Here is a 23,406-nt window from a genome sequence, read left to right as displayed (position 1 = left end):
CTCAGACCACTCCTAAACAGACCTCTGAAACTTCTTGCTTGCATAAATATTATTTTTGTCATTTTGTTTTACATTTTAATTTCAAACTATTACACTACGGTACTTAATTGTTACCCAGAAATGATTTAATATTAGATAAAAAAATGGCTGCATTTGGGCCTTTAATCTGAATAAATATTTACAACATGTGGAGGTAACTCAACTGGGTCGTTTAAGTGAATGAGGAATGACACCTGCATAGATGGACTAGACCCCGTGGTCTCATTAGGAGTTAGGTGTGTGCAGTCTGTACTCTTCTCCAGGGTTGCCGTTGTGGTACGACAATGCAGTTGAGCGAGAGACTCAGGTGTCATGGAGGTGTTCCGAGCATGCTGTCTTGAACTTTGAGCATGCGGAGATTGAGGACTATCAGGCTGGACACCTGTTGGTGGTGGTGTAGAAGCTCCATTGTTCTCTGGAACTGTGGCTATGGAGAATGGTTCTACTCTTGTCTCGGTTAGTCACTGTCCACAGCACACCACCTCCACCTCCATCCTACAGCTTCGCAGTTTCTTTGCAAGCTCTGTCTTCACCTGCAACCAACAGAGGAAAAAACATTCTTCCCTCCCTTCAACTGAAATGTGTGAGTTTGTCCTTGCTGGTCACTGATGCACAGTCTACTATTCTTCATGCAATTCTACTCCCTCAGTAAATGATAGCCTGTCTTTTTGCAAAACAAATTTTTAATCAAAGGATGTTGAATTGATGCATTTTTCCTACTCAGGAAGGGCGATTACAGAGCAAAAGAGAACATATGCAACTATACTGTACATGAGAATGGAAGAAGCTACCTGCCCCGAGGTTCACGAGGGGGCTAAAGAGGGCTTTGGCGCAAAAGAGTATCTGTATCTCCGTTGCGCTGTGTCAGCACAATGGACAGGGAACGCCGTGGTGTGTGTAGGGCGGCTATGAGAAGTCACTGGGTGGTAAGGTATGACTCCTTTTGGTTTCCATAAAAAGCAGGCAAAAATGTATGCGTTCCTAAAGCACAGAAGTAAGACTCGAGGATTGCAAGGTTGCTGAGGACAGTGACAGACAGCGGCTTTAAGTTTACAGCCAGCATGTGGTACACAGAATCCTCAGTCTTCTCCCTCCTCCAAACAAATTACTCCAGGCAAAAGCAACGGATCTTTACACTAGAGTCAAAGTGGTCCACAGTGTATTGGAGTGTGTCAATAAGCTGTGGGGCGACAGTGAGTTCGAAGCCATTTAGGCACAGTGCAGTGCCAGTGGCACTGATGCACCAGCGCCAAGCAAACAACGATGTTACAGTATGTAAGTACAAACCTCCAGGCCTACTTGATGGCCAATACAGTAGGCCAGCAGAACTGAGGAGAATAGACTGAGTGGAAAACACTGTTCTTCAGCACGTTGGATACCGTCATTGGTGAAACGTCAGAACTGGTGAAGGCCCTGTGTGCCTTTGACCCAGAGAGCCATGACTTTCTAAATGAGTTAAAAGGCGAATCCACTGCGAGATCTAAGCAAAACAGATTTGGTGGAAGCTGAGTTCAGTGCCGTTTGCTAGGTTTTTCTGACTGAAATCGCCCGCTCTGGCTCCAATGAGGACAAATTGACCCCACTTGATATCCTGCAATGATTCTCTGGGCCTCTTTCCGCTATGCCGACCATGCTTACTACACTGAAACATGGACTGACTTTTTGGGCGTCCAATCAGAACAGAACAAACACGCTACACCCGAGGAAAGCTCAACTAATCCAACTGGCATTTGAGGGGGATCTCACAAGAAGATTTCAAGGAATGATCGATTGATCGATTATTCAGGAAATTCCACAGAGCATTAAGGAAGCTGCAACCCTTTTGAAAACGTGAGATTGTTTCAATCTTGCTGGTTGGTTTTGATCAAAATCTTGCTTTAGGGTTTAGGGCGCTGTCCGTGGTGTTGATGGAGTGCAGCGAGATGTCGTGGCATCGAACCTGTCACTTCTTGGTCAAAAGCAGTTCTTGAACTTTTATGTTTACTGTGTGTAGCGTAATGCAAGCTGAATTCCATATAATTCCAATGTAAGAACCCAATGACGCCCTGGGTATAGCTACATATCAGTATCTTTCATCATAGAAATAGATAACCAGAATCAAATCATAGCCTATTGGTTTTCGCGGCGGTAAATGGAACTGTACGTATTGGAAATGTGTTTATGGTAGGCTGGCATTGCTTAATTGATTATGTGGGTCGAATTTGATTCACAAAAGTGTATTCACAACCTGTTGCCATATCACAACCTGTTGCTGAACTCATGAGCGAGCAGTATGCTTTTCCATGTTTGAAGCTGGCCTGTATATGCCTATTTGTTTGGCAAGACAGCTGTGCATGGCTGCATCTCACTGTAGTAGGCTGTAGGCTATGTTTTGGTTATTTGGGTCTCCATTTGCCTTTTGTTTACTGTGTTTGTTCCTTGTTAATGTAACTAGCCTAAATATAGATTGTGTCATGCCTTTATCGATCTGACATTTTGCTTTACTAAGCCTACTACTTGGTTCCGCTGTTTTGTTCTGGTCGCATTCATTCATTCGTTCGCATTCGCAGTTGTGTCGTATTCTAAGCCAAACTGTTATTCAGTATTTATGTTTGCACGCACGAATAACTAGGCTACTACTATTTTGGTAAGACAACTGTGTGTATCACTGCATTCACATAGACTGCTTGTAATAGATTAATGTTCCTATCTATCTTGAGCCTATATTCATTACCAAAACGGGTTAGCTGTATGGTATGGTCCATTGTGCTGATAAAGCGCAGCAGAGATGTCAGATTTCAAAAGCACTCAATGATCTTGGAGTCTCAGCATTTGAACGTTATGTTTATTGTGGAACAGCGTGATTATATCAGCAGATGCAAGAATGCAAGAACACCCCCAAAAATGTAGCCCCCTCGCCGATTTCAACTGCCCCTTTAGTCACTTTATCCTGGGGCCGGGTCTGAAGCTACCGCACATTAGAATGAACAAGTCTGACGTTCAAAAGGCATTAGTCTAATAATAGTAGTTGCCCATTCCTAAAGTAATTCAGAATGTCATTAACATTTCTTTCAGACACTAGCGAACCTGTCAGATACTTGTGACCCATCTGACTTCACATCACACCATAACCCAGAGACCGTTTACAGCAATTGTCACAGATAATCGAGGTAGCCAAATGAGTGTTCAATCAGGGATGTGCAGTTGGCAGTAAGTGTGCGTTACAGCTTATATAGGAAAGGATGGAGCACCTCAGGGGGAGCATATGATGAGTTTGATGGATGGAAAACAATAGAAAAACATAGAACATAACAGAAAAAAAAACACAATAGAATCTTACAAACCTCTTTGTTACAGTAGCAGTACAGCACAGCCACCAAAAATCCCTATAGAGACACAATGCTTGGGTTAAAACAAAACACTGATAGGCTTCACTTGCTAGATAATAATGCAAGACTGTGGTTTGTTGACCTGGGTAACCTGGTTTCAGGTTCCTCACCTGAAATGAGTTGAGGAAGAGCGTGAAGAAGACCTTGATGTAGCGCAGGATGCCAGTGGTCTGCTCATCAGTGGCGAAGATGAAGATGACCTCATGGATGCCAAATAGAGGGATGAGGGTCAAGGTCGCCTTGGCCAAGCTATCAGGAGATAGGACAGGGAGGAAATTTGTCTCACTGTCTCAACTAATTTTACGCATGTCTTGCCCTCTGTCTTTTAATCTGCCCCTTTATCTTTCCTCCTCTCTCTGTCACAAACTATCAAATTGGATGCCACATCGGTAAAGGAAGAGACCTGTGAGTAATATCATTATATCAGACTCTTGTCCTTATTCCTTACCGAAGCTTGTAGTCAGGATAGCCATTCTGATTGTTGGCACGTAGTTTGGATAGAATCACCTTCAAAATCTTCATGAAAATCAATAAGTTGATCTGTTGACAGTAGCATTTGCAATCTTTCAAAAACAAACACACACACACACACAGCCATGTATGACAAGTAGGCTATAAATATGCAGACCAACACAATGCACACAGACAGGCACGCAAATACACACACACACACACACACACACACACACACACACACACACACACACACACACACACAATAATGTACATAACAACAGAGCCAATAGCCGCCCTCACCAGTGACGCAAACAGAATGGGGAACCGTATTATCCACCAGTAGCTCATATTTTCATTGACAGCCCAGCACCTGAGGGTACCACATTGGGACATTCATTGTTTACGTCTGTCTCTAAATCAATGCAAACAACAGGCCGTGCAGTGTGCACTGATTGAGGTGACACATGGACACCCACTCACTCTTTGTTTTCTCTCAATAGCTTGGCCAACATCCAAGGAAGGACAAATAAAAGAGGGGTTCCTGACAAAGAAAGACATTGATCATTAATAAGACACAGTGGGCATAAAAGGAAGAAGTGGTATTTTGGATGTAGACAAAGGATACGTTACTCACCCCAGCCGAGGCAGATATAAGGCAAGTACTTGTTGTTCTCAATTAATACGGAGGCGATGAGCACCGAATACAGGTAGATGGCCTCTCCAAAGAACCAGTAGTGATTGGCTAGAACACAATACTGCATCACCACCTGGGCCATCCTGCAGCCAATGGCAGCCTTGAAATAAAGATGGTAAACATTTACATTACATTTAAGTCATTTAGCAGACGCTCTTATCCAGAGCGACTTACAAATTGGTGAATTCACCTTCTGACATCAGTGGAACAGCCACTTTACAATAGTGCATCTAAATCATTTAAGGGGGGTGAGAAGGATTGCTTTATCCTATCCTAGGTATTCCTTGAAGAGGTGGGGTTTCAGGTGTCTCCGGAAGGTGGTGATTGACTCCGCTGTCCTGGCGTCGTGAGGGAGTTTGTTCCACCATTGGGGGGCCAGAGCAGCGAACAGTTTTGACTGGGCTGAGCGGGAACTGTACTTCCTCAGTGGTAGGGAGGCGAGCAGGCCAGAGGTGGATGAACGCAGTGCCCTTGTTTGGGTGTAGGGCCTGATCAGAGCCTGGAGGTACTGCGGTGCCGTTCCCCTCACAGCTCCGTAGGCAAGCACCATGGTCTTGTAGCGGATGCGAGCTTCAACTGGAAGCCAGTGGAGAGAGCGGAGGAGCGGGGTGACGTGAGAGAACTTGGGAAGGTTGAACACCAGACGGGCTGCGGCGTTCTGGATGAGTTGTAGGGGTTTAATGGCACAGGCAGGGAGCCCAGCCAACAGCGAGTTGCAGTAATCCAGACGGGAGATGACAAGTGCCTGGATTAGGACCTGCGCCGCTTCCTGTGTGAGGCAGGGGCGTACTCTGCGGATGTTGTAGAGCATGAACCTACAGGAACGGGCCACCGCCTTGATGTTAGTTGAGAACGACAGGGTGTTGTCCAGGATCACGCCAAGGTTCTTAGCGCTCTGGGAGGAGGAAACAATGGAGTTGTCAACCGTGATGGCGAGATCATGGAACGGGCAGTCCTTCCCCGGGAGGAAGAGCAGCTCCGTCTTGCCGAGGTTCAGCTTGAGGTGGTGATCCGTCATCCACACTGATATGTCTGCCAGACATGCAGAGATGCGATTTGCCACCTGGTCATCAGAAGGGGGAAAGGAGAAGATTAATTGTGTGTCGTCTGCATAGCAATGATAGGAGAGACCATGTGAGGTTATGACAGAGCCAAGTGACTTGGTGTATAGCGAGAATAGGAGAGGGCCTAGAACAGAGCCCTGGGGGACACCAGTGGTGAGAGCGCGTGGCGAGGAGACAGATTCTCGCCACACCACCTGGTAGGAGCGACCTGTCAGGTAGGACGCAATCCAAGCGTGGGCCGCACCGGAGATGCCCAACTCGGAGAGGGTGGAGAGGAGGATCTGATGGTTCACAGTGTCGAAGGCAGCCGATAGGTCTAGAAGGATGAGAGCAGAGGAGAGAGAGTTAGCTTTAGCAGTGCGGAGCGCCTCCGTGATACAGAGAAGAGCAGTCTCAGTTGAATGACTAGTCTTGAAACCTGACTGATTTGGATCAAGAAGGTCATTCTGAGAGAGATAGCGGGAGAGCTGGCCAAGGACGGCACGTTCAAGAGTTTTGGAGAGAAAAGAAAGAAGGGATACTGGTCTGTAGTTGTTGACATCGGAGGGATCGAGTGTAGGTTTTTTCAGAAGGGGTGCAACTCTCGCTCTCTTGAAGACGGAAGGGACGTAGCCAGCGGTCAGGGATGAGTTGATGAGCGAGGTGAGGTAAGGGAGAAGGTCTCCGGAAATGGTCTGGAGAAGAGAGGAGGGGATAGGGTCAAGCGGGCAGGTTGTTGGGCGGCCGGCCGTCACAAGAAGCGAGATTTCATCTGGAGAGAGAGGGGAGAAAGAGGTCAGAGCACAGGGTAGGGCAGTGTGAGCAGAACCAGCGGTGTCGTTTGACTTAGCAAATGAGGATCGGATGTCGTCGACCTTCTTTTCAAAATGGTTGACGAAGTCATCTGCAGAGAGGGAGGAGGGGGGAGGGGGAGGAGGATTCAGGAGGGAGGAGAAGTTGGCAAAGAGCTTCCTAGGGTTAGAGGCAGATGCTTGGAATTTAGAGTGGAAGAAAGTGGCTTTAGCAGCAGAGACAGAGGAGGAAAATGTAGAGAGGAGGGAGTGAAAGGATGCCAGGTCCGCAGGGAGGCGAGTTTTCCTCCATTTCCGCTCGGCTGCCCGGAGCACTGTTCTGTGAGCTCGCAATGAGTCGTCGAGCCACGGAGCGGGAGGGGAGGACCGAGCCGGCCTGGAGGATAGGGGACATAGAGAGTCAAAGGATGCAGAAAGGGAAGAGAGGAGGGTTGAGGAGGCAGAATCAGGAGATAGGTTGGAGAAGGTATGAGCAGAGGGAAAAGATGATAGGATGGAAGAGGAGAGAGTAGCGGGGAGAGAGAGCGAAGGTTGGGACGGCGCGATACCATCTGAGTAGGGGCAGTGTGGGAAGTGTTGGATGAGAGCGAGAGGGAAAAGGATACAAGGTAGTGGTCGGAGACTTGGAGGGGAGTTGCAATGAGGTTAGTGGAAGAACAGCATCTAGTAAAGATGAGGTTGAGCGTATTGCCTGCCTTGTGAGTAGGGGGAAGGTGAGAGGGTGAGGTCAAAAGAGGAGAGGAGTGGAAAGAAGGAGGCAGAGAGGAATGAGTCAAAGGTAGACGTGGGGAGGTTAAAGTCGCCCAGGACTGTGAGAGGTGAGCCGTCCTCAGGAAAGGAGCTTATCAAGGCATCAAGCTCATTGATGAACTCTCCGAGGGAACCTGGAGGGCGATAAATGATAAGGATGTTAAGCTTGAAAGGGCTGGTAACTGTGACAGCATGGAATTCAAAGGAGGCGATAGACAGATGGGTAAGGGGAGAAAGAGAGAATGACCACTTGGGTGTTTCCGGTTCCGGGTTGGAGCGAGCGGTCGCATCTACACTTCGGTCCGCAGGTAGTATAACTTTTCATTACATTTTCATTACATTTCATTATAGTACAACGGGAGATGACAAGTGGTAAAGATGGTGATTACTATAAAGGTCAATCTGTGATGACATTTTGCTGAGTCCAAAAACAACTCCTAGTCTCCACAGATCATGTCACCATATTCAAGGGTATTCAAGTGTTTGCAGACTTGAAGGAATAAATATGATAGGAACAAGCAATATGGTAGCTCCACCTCCACTGCTCACAACCCACCTTGTGACTCAGCATTTCTCCCAGGTCGGCCTGTCTCATGATCTCCCGGCCCCAGTGACGCTCCAGCATGGTGTCCTTGACGATCACCGACACGGCTCGCAGGATGAAAGACACAAACAGGTTTGCGTGGATGTAGTTGCGGGTGCAGTGAAGCTTCCTGATAGGGAACAATAGAGGCAGATGGCCAAGAAGTATTACTACCAAAAAAATACCATCAAAGAATACTACCCAGAAATCTTCTCAAGATGTTCTTATGTTTAGTCACACTCACAAACCTTCCCATACTGTTACTTCTCTAGGGTTGCTTTTCCAATGCTCATCCAAAGCATCCTTTTGGGCTTTCTGTGGTAAATATGACTTTGATGTAAGTGCTTGATTACTGGAGTAGAGATGAGTGACGTGGACCAGTGTTTCTATTTGAAGAGTGGTGGCGAACAGAAGGACAAGTGTACCTGATACTCAGTAGAATGATGAGCGCTGAGACCAGGGTGAAGAGGGACAGGGTGTAGCCAACCGTGTAAAGCATCCTGAAGCTCACCATCAACTGCTTGAACCACAGCTGTGGAAAAAACAATGCAGAGCGGCGTTACCATGGAAACTCATGTCAGAAGAGATTATGTTAAGTAGGACTTTGTATACACATCTTGTCACTGACAAAGACAGAAACAACTTTTTTTTAAAGCGTTGGCCGTTCCCAAATGGCTTCCTAGCCTTTTCCCTTAGCCTTAATCCATTAATGTTTGCAGATCTGTAAGGTGGAAACGCCATCATTACACTGCTCATACCTACAATATCCAGACCCTTCAGATCTTACAAACATTGAAGGCTTTGCATTAAGGGACTGCATACGTTTACAGTAATACAGCCCTCCAAATGACGGAACAGAAGGCTGATTTACCTGAAGAGCTCAGGGGCACAGTGCTCATTAACACCTACAAGTAAAAAACAAAAGATAGTGTTTTTGTCAGGTACCTCCTGAGATGTGATTTCCTGTTCCTCTTCACACTGAGACATGTCCCTCCAGACTTCCCCGTCCTCCTCCTTCACCCAGTGGCCATCAGAGCCACACCGCCGACGCACCACACCCTGAGACACTGGACATCCCGCAGACATGTCCAGTGTGTGCGCACATACACACACATGCACGTGCGTGCACACACACAAACATAAATACACATTGAGTGCACGGACAAAAATATTTTTCCACAGAAACACGCATACAGCTTGTGCCCACACACACCCACACACTATTCTGAAAGCAACACGTACAAACAATGTTTCCGAATTGGCATAATTATTGGAGCTGTGTCTGAGAGTAGGCGTGCTAAAATAGGATCAGTTTTGCCATTTAGATCTGTTGGGTTCTGAGAATATGAAATGTTACTTATTCATGTCACTGATGGAGTGCTCAGGTTGAGGGTCTACAACAGAAGTGAAGGGTTATAAGAGGAAGGTATACAGTGGGTGCAACTAAGCTTGGAATGTATTGAGTGCAGGGAAGTGATTACATGTGGCAGGCATTGAGAAGGGGAGACGGTGGAGAGATTAGAAACTAACAAATGCCACTAAGGGAGAGAGGGTAATGTATAACGTTTACATTATGTACGGATATGTTATTGTTAGTCATTAGGGATCGCCTGGGAGGAGAAGAGACACAGTCTGGTATTAATAACCATGGCAAACTTGAGTTGGGGAGGAGTGAGCACTTTGGGGTAGAGGTCAGGTCAGATGAAGTGAGGAAGAACAGATATCACTATGTTTCTGTCTAGCAACAGGGATGCGTTGGCTGTTCGGTTGTGGAGGAGGAGACTCAGCCTAGGGGAAAGGGTTAAATATCAGTGCTTGTGTGAAATGTTTTTCTGTCTGAATTACAGCTGAATTACAGCTGTACCCTTTGGGAAGAATTCAACTTGGTTAAGCTTCTTTAGTGTTCGTGAGTAATTTACTCTGAAAAATAAGAACCTAACAGATCATAATGAATATGATTATTAGAACAGCACAGTTACCTTTATATGTTTTATGAATAGGTCAATATATTTTGGGGTATTATTCTGTGTCATGTTCTGACCATCGTTCGTGTGTGTTTTCCTTGTTTTAGTGTTGGTCAGGACGTGAGCTGGGTGGGCATTCTATGTTGTGTGTCTGGTTTGTCTATTTCTATATTTGGCCTGATATGGTTCTCAATCAGAGGCAGGTGTTAGTCATTGTCTCTGATTGGGAACCATATTTAGGTAGCCTGTTTTGTGTTGGGTTTTGTGGGTGATTGTTCCTGTCTCTGTGTTTGTTGTACCAGATAGGGCTGTTTTGGTTTTTTCCACATTTCTTGTTTTGTAGATTGTTCATCTTTATTAAAGATGTTTACAAGTAACCACGCTGCGTTTTGGTCTGCCTCTCTTTCCCCAGAAGAAAACCATTACATTCTGTGACATCATATCACAATTCAATAGATGACCATCGACAATACAATGTAGATTTAAAAAACAAAAACAAATCAGTCACCTTTGTCAAACCAGGGCAGGTAGGAGGGACAGGACACATTGACCACCGACCCAGGAGGACCATCAGGCCAGCAGGCGTAGCGGTCAAACGTCCTGTTACAGAACAAGCCTGGGAGACAGAGAAAGAACATGACCACGAGCGTTCCATTTGTAGCCTGGTCATCCAGACTGACCAAAATAATGTGTGCAGTGTTTAGAATGCCTTTACGAGGCAATTCTATCTGACCAAGGATAGGCAACTACAACTAGCTGCACTTCAATGTAAACTTAAAGCGCATTTCGAAAGTATTTGGACCCCTTGACTTTTCCACATTTTGTTACATTACAGCCTTATTCTAAAATTGATGAAAACAAATAAAAAATTCTCATCAATTTCCACACAACATCCCGCAAAACGTTTTTGGGGGATTTATTTTGCAAATGTATAAAAAATTAACTGAAATATCACATTTACACACTAAGTATTCAGACCCTTTAGTCAGTACTTTGTTGAAGCACCTTTGGCAGCGATTACAGACTAAAATCTTCTTGGATATGGATATGGCGCTACAAGCTTGACACACCTGTATTTGGGGAGCTTCTCCCATTTTTCTCTGCAGATCCTCTCAATGCCCTGTAAGGTTGGATGGGAAGCGTTGCTGCACAGCTGTTTTCAGGTCTCTTCAGAGATGTTAGCTTGGGTTCAAGTCCGGGGTCTGGCTGTGCCGCTCAAGGACATTCAGAGCCTTGTCCCAAAGCCACTCTTGCGTCGTCTTCGCTCTGTGCTTAAGGACGTTGTCCAGTGGAAGGTGAACCTTTGCCCCAGTCGGAGTTCTTGAGCACTCTGGAGCATCAAGGATCTCTTTGTACTTTGCTCCGTTCATCTTTCCTCGATCCTGACTAGTCTCCCAGTACACCATGCTTCACCGTAGGGATGGTGCCAGATTTCCACCAGACGTGACACTTGGTATTAAGGCCCAAGAGTTCAATCTTGGTTCCATCAGACCAGATAATCTTGTTTCTCATGGTCTGAGTCCTTTAACTCCAAGCGGGCTGTCATGTGCCTTTTACTGTGGAGTGGCTTCCATCTGGCAATCTACCATAAATACCTGATTGGTGGAGTTCTGCAGAGATGGTTGTCCTTCTGGAAGGTTCTCCCATCTCCACAGAGGAACTCTGGAGCTCTGTCAGAGTGACCATCAGGTTCTTGGTCACCTCCTTGACCAAGGCCCTTCTCCCCCGATTGTTGAGTTTGGCCCGGGCGGCTAGCTCTAGGAAGAGTCTTGGTGGTTACAAACTTCTCCCATTTAAGAATGATGGAGGCCGCTGTGTTCTTCGGTACCTTCAATGCTGCAGAAATGTTTTGGTACCCTTCCCCAGATCTGTGCTTCAACACAATCCTGTCTCAGAGCTCTACAGACAATTCCTTCGAACTCGTGGTTTGGTTTTTGCTCTAATATGCAATGTCAACTGTGGGACCTTATATAGATAGGTGTGTGCATTTCCAAATCATGCCCAATCAATTGAATTTACCACAGGTGGACTTAGGACTGTGGCAGTCAAAATTTCATCAGCCGGTGATTATCAAGCAAATAACTGTCGGTCTCAGGGTAATTGACGTTAATTAACATAAACACATGTAGCATCTCCTGGCTTCCAAACATAGCCTACAAGACACTGATGCAGACCTTTGGAACATCTACATTTTAAAAAGACTAACAAATCCATGTATTATAGCCTACACCTTCACAATAAATGCATTATTCATTTTAGACAGGTCTAAAGAAACATAATATGAAGAACATGCACTCTATTTCGGAAGAACAGAATAGTATACTCTGAGTTGTCCTTATGTCAGGTCTTGATCTGGCTATGCCAAATGGCTGTGGGAAATACTATTTAAGTTAGCTGACAAGATTTGCTTAGAATTCCGTGGCTTTATTTATATTATTTTATTGTATGAAGAATAAAATTGAACAAAGCTGAATAAAATAGAAAGGATATTTTCTCCAAACGATTTGAGGGAGTGTGCACATGTGGCTATTCTGTGTTGAGCGGTTAACAAAGAAATAGGTACTCCTATATGCTTAATTTAGAGTTATTAATGTAACTTTAGTTGTTCTACAAATGTTGGGCTATATGTTTTGATTTTTAATACATTGTAAGGCCGTGTGATGCGACTCTAATGATGATTTTTTTTAAAGTTGCTTCAAATGAATGAGCTCTGCTTTTTCTTTTGCACTGGCTGTACACACTTCATAAGTCTTGGCCCAGAATGCTGCATTGTGCCCTTCCCCCGGAGTGCCGCTGCTCTGAAGCACCTCTCACTCATATGGCTGCCATCACCTGATCAGGTCTTTCTCACAGGCTACAAGTGGAGACAGACACATCGGGGAAGTAACTGCGCGCATCCTTATCCAATTCCGAGTTGCATATTGAAGATATTGGAAGAACTGCCCACATTTACTTTTCGTCAGCCAAGAAGATGAGTAAGGCCTAACGAACAGTAAAAGCACTAGCCTATGCGAATTTACTATCCCCCATAGTACAAAAGTTGACCTATTCTATTCTGTGCGAGAAATAAATATTCCAAACAGTCTAGGACAGTTGTGGGATGCGACAGATCCCAAATTAATAGAACCACTAGCATAAAGGGAAAAAAATTCACGCAATGAGGCTAACGCAACAGATCAGAACATTTAGATGAAAATGTGGATAAACTATTAGGGTATTTCTTCACATTATAAGCCAGTAGGCTATGGGCGCGAATGTTCCATTAGCGGAAACCCCCACTTCCAGAGCCTCCCTCCTGTCCGGAGCCGCCAGAGCCGCCCGTCAGTCAGGAGCTGCCAGAGCAGCCCGTCAGTCAGGATCTGCCAGAGCCGCCGTCAGTCAGGAGCTGCCAGAGCCGCCCTTCACTCCGGCGCTTCCAGAGTCCCCCGTCTATTCGGGGCCCGCTGAAAGGGTTCCCAGTCTGGGGTCGGCGGTGAGGGTCGCCGCTCCAAAGGCGCCACCTAAGTGGGCCAAGACTAAGGTGGAGTGGGGTCCACGTCCGGCGCCAGAGCCGCCACCGCGGACAGATGCCCACCCAGACCCTCCCCTATGGGTTTAGGTTTTGCGGCCGGAGTCCGCACCTTTGGGGGGGGGGGTTACTGTCACGTCCTGACCTTGTCTCTATTTTAGGTTGGTCAGGGCGTGAGTTGGGGTGGGCATTCTATGTTTTGTTCTATTGGGTAGTTGTTTTCTGTTGTGTGTCTGCACCAGCCAGAACTGTTTCGGTCGTTCACATTGTTATTTTTGTGATTTCAGTGTTCATTAAATAAATATGGACACATACCACGCTGCACCTTGGTCCTCTCCTTCCAACAGCCGTTACAGCCTTTGCTACAGCCAGATTTTTCAAATTTTAACTCATCAGTCCAGAGCACCTACTGCCATTTTTTTGCACCCCAGTTCCTGTGTTTTCATGCACAGTTGAGTCGCTTGGCCTTGTTTCCACGTCGGAGCTATGGCTTTTTGGCCACAAGTCTTCCATGAAAGCCACTTCTGACCAGACTTCTCCAGACAGTAGATGGGTGTACCAGGGTCCCACTGTTTTTTTGCCAATTCTGAGCTGATGGCGCTGCTGGACATCTTCTGATTGTGAAGGGAAGTAAGCATGATATGTCTTTCATCTGCTGCAGTAAGTTTCCTTAGCCAACCACTGCAACTACGGTCCTCAATGTTGCCCGTTTCTTTGTGCTTCTTCAAAAGAGCTTGGACAGCACATCTGGAAACCCCTGTCAGCCTTGACATTTCTGCCTGGGAGAGACCTTGCTGATGCCGTATAACTACCTTGTGTCTTGTGTCTGGTGTATGACTTTTGACGGTAAACTGTCTTCAGCAACCTCACCTTGTTAGCTGAGTTTGTTCTGTTCCTCACCCAGTTTAATTCCTCCTACACAGCTGTTTCTGTTTCAGTTAATGATTGTGTTTCAACCTACGTATTGAATTGATGATCATTAGCACCTGTTTGATGTAATTGTTTAATCATACATATGCCTATAAAATCTCTGACTTTGTGCTAGTGTACCTAAATTAATTTATGCTATTTTGAAGGCAAAGGGTGGTCACACCAAATATGGCTTGGTTTAGATTTTTCTTCTGTTTACTCACTTTGCATTTAGTTAATTGATAAATATAATCTATTAGCATGTCTATTTTTGAAAGCATTCTTACTTTACAGCATTTTTTCACACCTACCTAAAACCTTTGCACAGTACTGTATGTGTGAAATTTGCTTTGATTTAGAATTGATAATTATCATGCACCTGTCTGGAAACAGGGCTAGGGAAAAAATACATGTCATCTTTTGTACTTAAATAGCATGCCAGTCAGATAGGCTGTACTCTTGTTGTAAAGATACGCAAAGTGCTTAATATTAGGAAAGTTGAGAAAAAATTGTAGGCCAAGTTTATAGAAAGCTGATGGGATCCTCCTCTTTTTCATAGAGGTCATGTCAGGACCCGGTTACGAACCTGGGTCTCCGGAGTGAGAAACAGTCACTTAACCAACTGAGCCACGAATAGTCAGCAGAACCCAGAAGATGAGGCAGACACAGCAGTACTTAAGACGGTGTATTTAATAAAGTAAAAAAAAGGAGAAGTCCTTCAATACAAAATGGCAAATCCAAAAGGTGGTAGGTATAGCACAAAAAAGCCTCAAGAGATACTCAAAACAAAAACAGAATTCCACAAGAGCATCCACCGGAAACGACAAGAATACACAGAACACTAGGGCTGGGTGCTAACATACAAACACAGAGCACAGAACTGAGGGAAACTAAGGGTTTAAATACAATCAGGGGAAACGAGGCACAGGTGCAAATAATAATGGGGAACAAGGGAAAAAACATAAGGTCAAAAAGCACAATGGGGGCATCTAGTGACCAAAACCCGGAACAACCCTGGCCAAATCCTGACAGAATCCCCCCTAGGAACGGCTCCTGACGTTCCTACCAGCTCTCTCAGGGTGGAGGGCCCTGAACTGACGAATGAGGTCAGGGTCCAGGATGTCTTTGGCAGGAACCCAGGAGCGCTCCTCGGGACCGTAGCCTTCCCAGTCCACCAGATACTGCCAGGACCGCTGCACCCGGCGGGAATCCAGTATCCGATGGACGGTATAAGCCGGCTGGCCTCCAATGACACGAGGCGGAGGGGGAGGTCTGTCTGCCGGGACAAGGGGAGAAAAACAACAGGTTTTAACAATGAAATGTGAAATGTGGGATTAATCTTAAGGGATCTGGGTAAGTGTAGGCGATAAGAAACTGGGTTAACTCTCCTGGCAACCTTGAAGGGACCGATGTATTTTTGGGACAGCTTGCGAGACTCCACCCGTAGAGGTAAGTCTCTTGTGGAGAGCCAGACTCTCTGGCCGGGGCGCAGGGTAGGCCCGGGACGGCGACGTCTGTTGGCTTGTTGTTGGTACCTCTGTGAGGAACGCATAAGATTAAGACGGGTCTTCCTCCACATAAGCCGACAGCGTCTGACGAACTTCAAGGCTGAAGGCACTCTGACTTCTGCCTCCTGGTCCGGGAACAATGGAGGAGCATAGCCAAACTGACACTCGTGCGGGGACATACCAGTGGAGGAGGAGCGCAAGGTGTTGTGCGCGTATTCGGCCCAAACAATAAAGGATGACCATGTGGACGGGTTGTCACGAGTCATACATCGGAGGGTGGTTTCCAGCTCTTGATTCATCCTCTCTGTTTGGCCGTTGGACTCCGGATGGTACCCTGAAGATAGACTGGCAGAATCCCCCATGAGTTGGCAGAAGGCCTTCCAAAACCTTGAGGCGAACTGGGGACCTCTGTCAGAAACCATATCTTGAGGAATGCCGAAGACTCGGAACACATGATTAATTACCAACTCAGCCGTTTCCTTGGCAGAAGGTAACTTAGTCAGAGGGACGAACCTGGCCGCCTTTGAAAACCTGTCGATTATGACTAGGATAGTAGTATTGCCATGGGATGGAGGAAGTCCAGTAATAAAGTCCAATGAGATATGGGACCAGGGTCTGTGGGGAACAGGTAAAGGGTGAAGGAGTCCTTGAGGGCGGAGGTGAGAAGATTTGCCCTGGCAGCACACGGGACAGGCATTGACGAAAGTGGCAACGTCTTCTCTTATGGTAGGCCACCAGAACTTACGCTGGATGAACTCCAAGGTGCGACCTACGCCCGGATGACAGGTGAGGCGAGAGGAGTGCCCCCACAGAAGGACCTGAGTCCTCACTGCCTTGGGGACAAACAACCGATTGGCAGGACCTCCTTTCGGGTCCGGTTCGCTAGCTTGAGCACGTCTCACGGTATCCTCAACTTGCCACGAGATCGGAGCCACAATCTTAGCAGCAGGAAGGACAGGCATGTCCGTGTCATCTCGAATGGCAGGAGCGTAGACTCGGGACAGGGCATCCGGTTTGAGATTCTTCGACCCGGGCCGATAGGTGAGGATAAACTGGAATCGATTGAAGAAAAGAGACCATCTAGCTTGTCTAGAGTTCAACCGCTTCGCCTGCTGGATATACTCCAGATTTTTGTGGTCCGTAAGCACTTGAAACGGGTGAGAAGCCCCCTCGAGCCAGTGTCTCCATTCCTTCAATGCCATCTTAACCGCTAGGAGTTCACGATCCCCCACATCGTAGTTCCTCTCAGTCGGGGTAAGCCGGTGTGAGAAGAAAGCGCACGGATGAAGCTTCTTGTCTTCACCCCTCTGAGACAGGACAGCTCCAACACCAACCTCTGATGCGTCTACCTCCACCACAAATGGTTCATCCGTAGTCGGTAGTATCAGGATGGGAGCAGAGAGAACGCGCTGCTTGAGTCCTTGGAAGGCCGTCTCAGCTTCTCTTCCCCACAAAAACCTTGCATTGCCACCCTTGGTTAAAGCTGAGAGAGGGGCTGCCACCAAGCTGAAGTTCTTGATGAACTTGCGGTAAAAGTTTGTGAAGCCCAGGAAACGCTGAACTTCCTTAACGGATTTGGGGGTGGGCCAATCCGCTACCGCCCCTACCTTCCTGGGGTCCATTTGGACTCGACCGGGTTCCACTACAAATCCCAGGAATTGTACTCGGGATGAATGGAATTCACATTTTTCCGGCTTAACGTACAGATGGCTGTCCAGGAGGCGTTTGAGTACTTGTCTGACATGCTTAGTGTGTTCTTGAAGGGAGCTCGAAAAGATGAGGATGTCATCCAAGTAAACAAACACAAATATGTTAAGCATATCCCTAAGCACATCGTTTATGAGCGCTTGGAACACCGCTGGGCGTTGGTCAGGCCGAAGGGCATCACCAAGTATTCATAGTGACCAGTAGGCGTGTTGAAAGCGGTCTTCCACTCGTCACCAGGTCTGATCCGCACAAGATGGTATGCGTTCCGCAGGTCAAGCTTAGTGAAAACAACTGCTTCCTGGAGCAGCTCGAAGGCTGTGGCCATAAGGGGTAGCGGGTAACGGTTACGGACGGTTATGGCATTGAGTCCCCGGTAGTCGATGCAAGGACGTAATCCACCGTCTTTCTTGGCCACAAAGAAAAACCCTGCTCCCGCCGGGGAGGTGGATGGACGCATGAGGCCTGCTTCCAGAGCGTCCTTGATGTAGGTATCCATAGCAGCTCGTTCGGGTGGAGATAGGGAAAAGATCCGACCCCTGGGGGGGCAAGTCCCCGGAAACAGGTCGATGGGGCAATCGTAAGGTCTATGTGGTGGTAGCATGGTGGCCCTCTGTTTGCTAAACACCAGTTTGAGGTCATGGTAACACTCGGGAACTCGGGTCAGGTCGATGGATTCTAAAGACTCGGGAGTAGAACTCGGGGAATTCTGGAAAATACAAGTAGCTTGGCACGTAGGACCCCACTGCTTGATAGTGCCCACAGACCAGTCGATGTGAGGGTTATGGCTGTGAAGCCAGGGGTATCCAAGGACGAGAGGGAACTCGGAACAGGAGATCAAATGAAAGTTCATCAATTCCTGGTGTTGTGAAACTGAAAGTCGCAAGGAGGTAGTGACATGAGTGACAAGTCCAGATCCCAAAGGGCTTCCATCCAATGTAGTGACCCTCATGGGTTCACTTAGAGGTTCAGAGGGAATGCCATTCTCCTTCGCCCAGACACCATCCATGAAGTTACCTGCGGCTCCAGAGTCTACCAAGGCTTGAAGGTGAAGCTTGTGGTTGTCCCAGGAGAGGGTGACTGGAATGAGCAGACGGGAGTTGGACGGATGGGAGGAGGTTATGTTTCCCGTTACAGTTCCCCCGGTCTGTACGGGACAGAGCGTTTCCCTGGAGCCCGGGACACGTGGAACGGAAATGGCCCGGTTTGCCGCAATATAGACAGCGTCGCTCCCTCATCCGGCGGTCTCTCTCAGCCTGGGAGATGCGTCCAATCTGCATGGGTTCCGATGGAGCCAGCGAGGATAAAGGTGGGGACTCGGAGCTGGGACTGATAGGGGCTAGAGGTCTACGGTTGAGTTCTCTCTCTCTCAGACGCTGGTCAATGCGTGAGGCCAACTTGATCAGGGACTCGAGATTGTCCGGTGGTTCCCGAGTGGCCAGTTCATCTTGGATAGTGTCGGAAAGGCCTTTCAGAAAGCACACCGTGAGCGCCTCGTTGTTCCAGCCACTTGCTGCTGCCACCGTGCGGAACTGGATGGCATAGTCCGTGTCACGCTGCGCCAACCTTGGTGGAGAGTCTGGAGCTGTTTGGCTGAGTCAGAACCCCTGCTTGGGCCTTGAAACACTCGTTTGAATTCCTCAGCAAAGGCAGAGTAGCTGGCACAGCAGGAACTATGGGCATCCCACACAGCAGTAGCCCAGGCCAGGGCTTTTTCCGACAGCAGGGTGATGATATAAGCGATCTTAGACCGGTCGGTGGGAAACGACGAGGGTTGTAGCTCAAAGGAGAGAGAACATTGGGTGAGAAACCCTTTACAAGCACTTGGATCACCTGAGAACCGTTGGGGAGGTGGAAGACGAGGTTCAGCCAGGGGGTTAACTGCCATGGGTACGTGAATCTGAGGTACTGGGACGGGAACTGTTGCCGGGGTAAGACGATCAGATATTTGCTTAATGGAAGTCAGCATCTCAGACAGAAGATGAGAATGTCTAGCCATTAAGGCCTCTTGCTGAACCAGGGCGGCTTCGTGGCGTTGGACAGTCTCCTGGTGGTGGGACAGCATGGCAAAAAGGTCCTGGGAACTGGCTGCCTCTGGGTTCATTTTTGGCTCTGTGTTTCTGTCAGGACCCGGTTACGAACCTGGGTCTCCGGAGTGAGAAACAGTCACTTAACCAACTGAGCCACAAATAGTCAGCAGAACCCAGAAGATGAGGCAGACACAGCAGTACTTAAGACGGTGTATTTAATAAAGTAAAAAAAAGGAGAAGTCCTTCAATACAAAATGGCAAATCCAAAAGGTGGTAGGTATAGCACAAAAAAGCCTCAAGAGATACGCAAAACAAAAACAGAATTCCACAAGAGCATCCACCGGAAACGACAAGAATACACAGAACACTAGGGCTGGGTGCTAACATACAAACACAGAGCACAGAACTGAGGGAAACTAAGGGTTTAAATACAATCAGGGGAAACGAGGCACAGGTGCAAATAATAATGGGGAACAAGGGAAACAACATAAGGTCAAAAAGCACAATGGGGGCATCTAGTGACCAAAACCCGGAACAACCCTGGCCAAATCCTGACAGGTCATCAGTCTGTTTTCTCATGCCTATAGAAATGTTGCGCAACATGACCTCATGGGCTCTCATGAAGTGTTTGATTAGATTTTTTCAATAACATTTGCATTGATGTTAGAGTGATTATAAGGACAAAAGTGCTGAATACCAGGCAGTTAGCAAGTTTGGTAGGCTACTAATGACCATGAGCAGCATCAGAGCTTGGAGAAGCCTAATTACCGTAATATGGTCATCGCAACATGGTGGACTCTAATCAAGTTGTAGAAACATCTCAAGGATGACCAATGGAAACAGGATGCACCTGAGCTCAATTTCGAGTCTCATAGCAAAGGATCTGAATACTTATGTTAATGAGGTATTTCATTTTTACATTTGTAATAAATGTTTACAAAAACATGTAAACCTGTTTTTGCTTTGTCATTGTGGGGTATTGTGTGTATATTGATGAGGGAAAAAATGTTTTAATCCATTTTAGAATAAGGCTGTAACAAAGTTATGTGAAAAAGTACAAGGGTCTGAATACTTTCCGAATGCACTGTATATGTCCATCAAGGGTACTCTGGGCAGGGCAAAATTCAGTTGGTTGTACAGTAATCCAGAAAGGTTGGAAACTACTGTTCTACCAGAAGCCTTCTGGCCTACTTCATAATATACAACAACAACAACAAAAATATGCCAATGGAACCAATCCTATTTTATCCTTAATTAGTCTTGCTTGCCAGACTTATGGCACTCTACTCCCAGTTGTGTGAGAGACTGTGGGAAGTTTACCAATGAACCACTTCTAAATGCCAAATCTATTTGAGTCGAGTTGTGTTCTTACCTTGAGGAAATGGCTCATAGTCAATCATCTTCACACATTCGTCTTTGTAGTGGATCCACCTCATGTAGGTCTCCTCCAGGACTTTCCCACCGATCATCTCCACCTGGAAGAGGAAACAAAAAAAACATTCATGGAATAGCCTTCTTCTCTTTTGCCATTTAGTGGGATTTCAAAAACATGATTGAATGAATGAATGAATGAATGAAAGGTTTCATTGGAGGGGGCAGCTAAAAATGTATTGCTCTGTACGACAGTAGCTACCGTCTGTCTCACCACAGTCCAACCATTAAACAATAGGTGTTTCCTGTGTACAGACTCAGCTCACTGTACACGGTACACTCACTGTACTCTACAGTGTCCAACAGTTATAAGTGGCTCTTGATAGCACTTTGGCTATTATGGTGTGTCACGCTCAACAACACTCACGACTGTATGGTTCTGCTCAAAACAACACAACATTTGCATGTAACAGATACAGTCTCAATACAGTATTTTGTTCATATCTCACCTTTAGCATCTTCAGCAGCAGTAGGCAGGTCAGGGCCATGCTTCCCATGGTCCAACTCATCTCTGTTCGGGGGATGAGCGCTCTCTGTGAGGTCAAGAACACTTTTTTAGGAACTCAGTCGGGTTCTCAACTTACTGTTGAGCGTTAAAATAGTAGAATACAGCAAGTGCAATTTCAAAATTTGGTTGTGCGTCAGCAGTTTTCCTCTTGCTATGTCAGTCACTGACAGTCACTCAATTAGTCCTTCAGTAAAACATTTTTGATTGGTTAGTCTACCCAGGTATCAAAAATTGTAGTAATCATGGCAGAATTATCGACCGGGCACGTGCCCAGGGGCCCTGACCTCCATGGGGTCTCCAATGATTTTGTTAGTCACTCTCACGCAGATATTATATTAACATGGCATAAGTCATGGGAAAATGTGTCTAATTTCAGAAAACGTGCTTATAGAACTGCCAAAGTTTCTCTCCACCCCATGGCAAAATGTGTAGAATTGCAGCAAATTAGCTGTAAAATGGCAAAAAGAATTGTCTGCCTCATGGCAAAACAAGTAGAATTGCAAGAAAGTAGTTACAAAATTGCTAAATGTTTTTTCCAACCCATAGCAAAATGTGTATAATTTCAGCAAATTGTCTGGAAAACCGAGAAGAAGAAAAAATTATGTAGAATGTGTAGTGTAATGTGTAAAAACGTTTCTCCGCCCTCAAGAGGGTGTCACACATTTTTTATTTCTTTTAACCAAATAGTCCCCCCTTGCGTCACAATGAAATTTGATAAACTATTTGCGTCTGTTGCTATATCAACAGATAATTATAGCCAAAATGATGTTACTTTCATCCCCACTATGTAAACAAAGCTGATTCCCAGGACAGTTTTGCTGTTTAAAGTAGTTTTGTTTCGCTAATAAGATGAAAACAATACTGCAAACTACTTTTAGGTACCTTGTTAACTAGGGATGCACAATATATCAGTGATCCTATCGGAATTGGCCGATATTAGCTAAAAATGCCAACATCGGTATCTGCCCAATGTCTAATTTAACGCAGATGTGCAAAACCGATGTCAAAGCTGACGTGCATACCTATATAACGTAGGTACATGACGTAATGACGCCATGTAAAATTTTCCGCATCACGTGCAACACAGCATTTATAACCTAGCCCACAATGTCTGCTGTGACAATCAACCGTTCTCTGTCGTGGGTGATGTTGGCTTTTGCCGACTGGTCGAGCACCGGTACACCAAGTGGGCTATTTTTCAGATGTTGCCCTACCGGAGTTACACAGTAATAGCGTCACGACTGACATTTGGAACAGTGATATCAGCCCCATGAGCATACGGAGTCTGACAGCACAGTGGGTCGTTGAGGATTTCGTACTGGTTGTCATACCGCTGCTGCCATTTCAATGGCATTTGAGAACATGTTTCAACATGTTTTTGGTTCCAACCGCTGTGTCTTTGTGAGACGCAGAGTAGGTGAACGGATGATCTCTGCATGTGTGGTTCCCACCGTGAAGCATGGAGGAGGAGGTGTGATGGTATTTTACTGGAGCAACTGTCTGTGATTTATTTAGAATTCAAGGCACACTTAACCAGCAGGGCTACCACAGCATTCTGCAGCGATATGCTATCCCATCTAGTTTGCACTTATTGGGACTAACATTTGTTTTTCAACAGGACAATGACCCAACACACCACCAAATCAAATCAAATCAAATCAAATTGTATTTGTCACATGCACATGGTTAGCAGATGTTAATGCGAGTGTAGCGAAATGCTTGACCAGGCTGTGTAAGGGCTATTTGACCAAGAAGGAGAGTGATGGAGTGCTGCATCAGATGACTTGGCCTCCACAACTACCCAACCTCAACCAAATTGAGATGGTATGGGATGAGTCGGACCGCAGAGTGAAGGAAAAGCAGCCAACAAGTGCTCACCATATGTGGGAACTCCTTCAAGGAAAAGCGTTCCAGGTGAAGCTGGTTGAGAGAATGCCAAGAGTGTGCAAAGCTGTCATCAAGGCAAAGGGTGGCACCTTTGAAGAATCTCAAATAGAAAATATATTTTGATTTATTTAACACTTTTTTGGTTACTACATGATTCCATGTGTTATTTCATAACTTGGATGTCTTCACTATTATTCTACAATGTAGAAAAT

The 23,406-nt window shown here is 46.3% G+C and overlaps 1 protein-coding gene across 1 annotated transcript; it reads right to left on the bottom strand.

Annotated features, from left to right (window-relative positions):
* Positions 1 to 500: 500 nt before the first annotated feature.
* LOC135504912 (glucagon receptor-like) lies at positions 501 to 21,308 on the bottom strand. Its single transcript, XM_064923840.1, has 13 exons — positions 21,249 to 21,308; positions 20,741 to 20,843; positions 10,218 to 10,325; positions 8,691 to 8,812; positions 8,171 to 8,277; positions 7,719 to 7,875; positions 4,498 to 4,657; positions 4,344 to 4,404; positions 4,164 to 4,233; positions 3,856 to 3,947; positions 3,518 to 3,656; positions 3,363 to 3,404; positions 501 to 572 (listed from the first exon to the last, which is right to left on the bottom strand). The coding sequence occupies exons 1-13, from the start codon at positions 21,306 to 21,308 to the stop codon at positions 501 to 503; spliced, it is 1,293 nt and encodes a 430-aa protein (XP_064779912.1).
* Between the last annotated feature and the right edge of the window lie 2,098 nt (positions 21,309 to 23,406).

Source organism: Oncorhynchus masou, chromosome 18 (genome assembly GCF_036934945.1).
Source record: "Oncorhynchus masou masou isolate Uvic2021 chromosome 18, UVic_Omas_1.1, whole genome shotgun sequence".
NCBI classification, from domain to species: Eukaryota; Metazoa; Chordata; class Actinopteri; order Salmoniformes; family Salmonidae; genus Oncorhynchus; species Oncorhynchus masou.
This window is presented reverse-complemented; position numbering and strand designations above follow the sequence as displayed.

Coding starts and splice junctions, on each gene's coding strand:
- LOC135504912 (XM_064923840.1), bottom strand. CDS start 21,308: ATGAGTTGGACCATGGGAAGCATGGCCCTGACCTGCCTACTGCTGCTG. Junction 4,234..4,343: donor CTATTGAGAGAAAACAAAGA/GTGAGTGGGTGT, acceptor TGGTACCCTCAG/GTGCTGGGCTGTCAATGAAA. Junction 3,948..4,163: donor CCATTCTGTTTGCGTCACTG/GTGAGGGCGGCT, acceptor TACTGTCAACAG/ATCAACTTATTGATTTTCAT.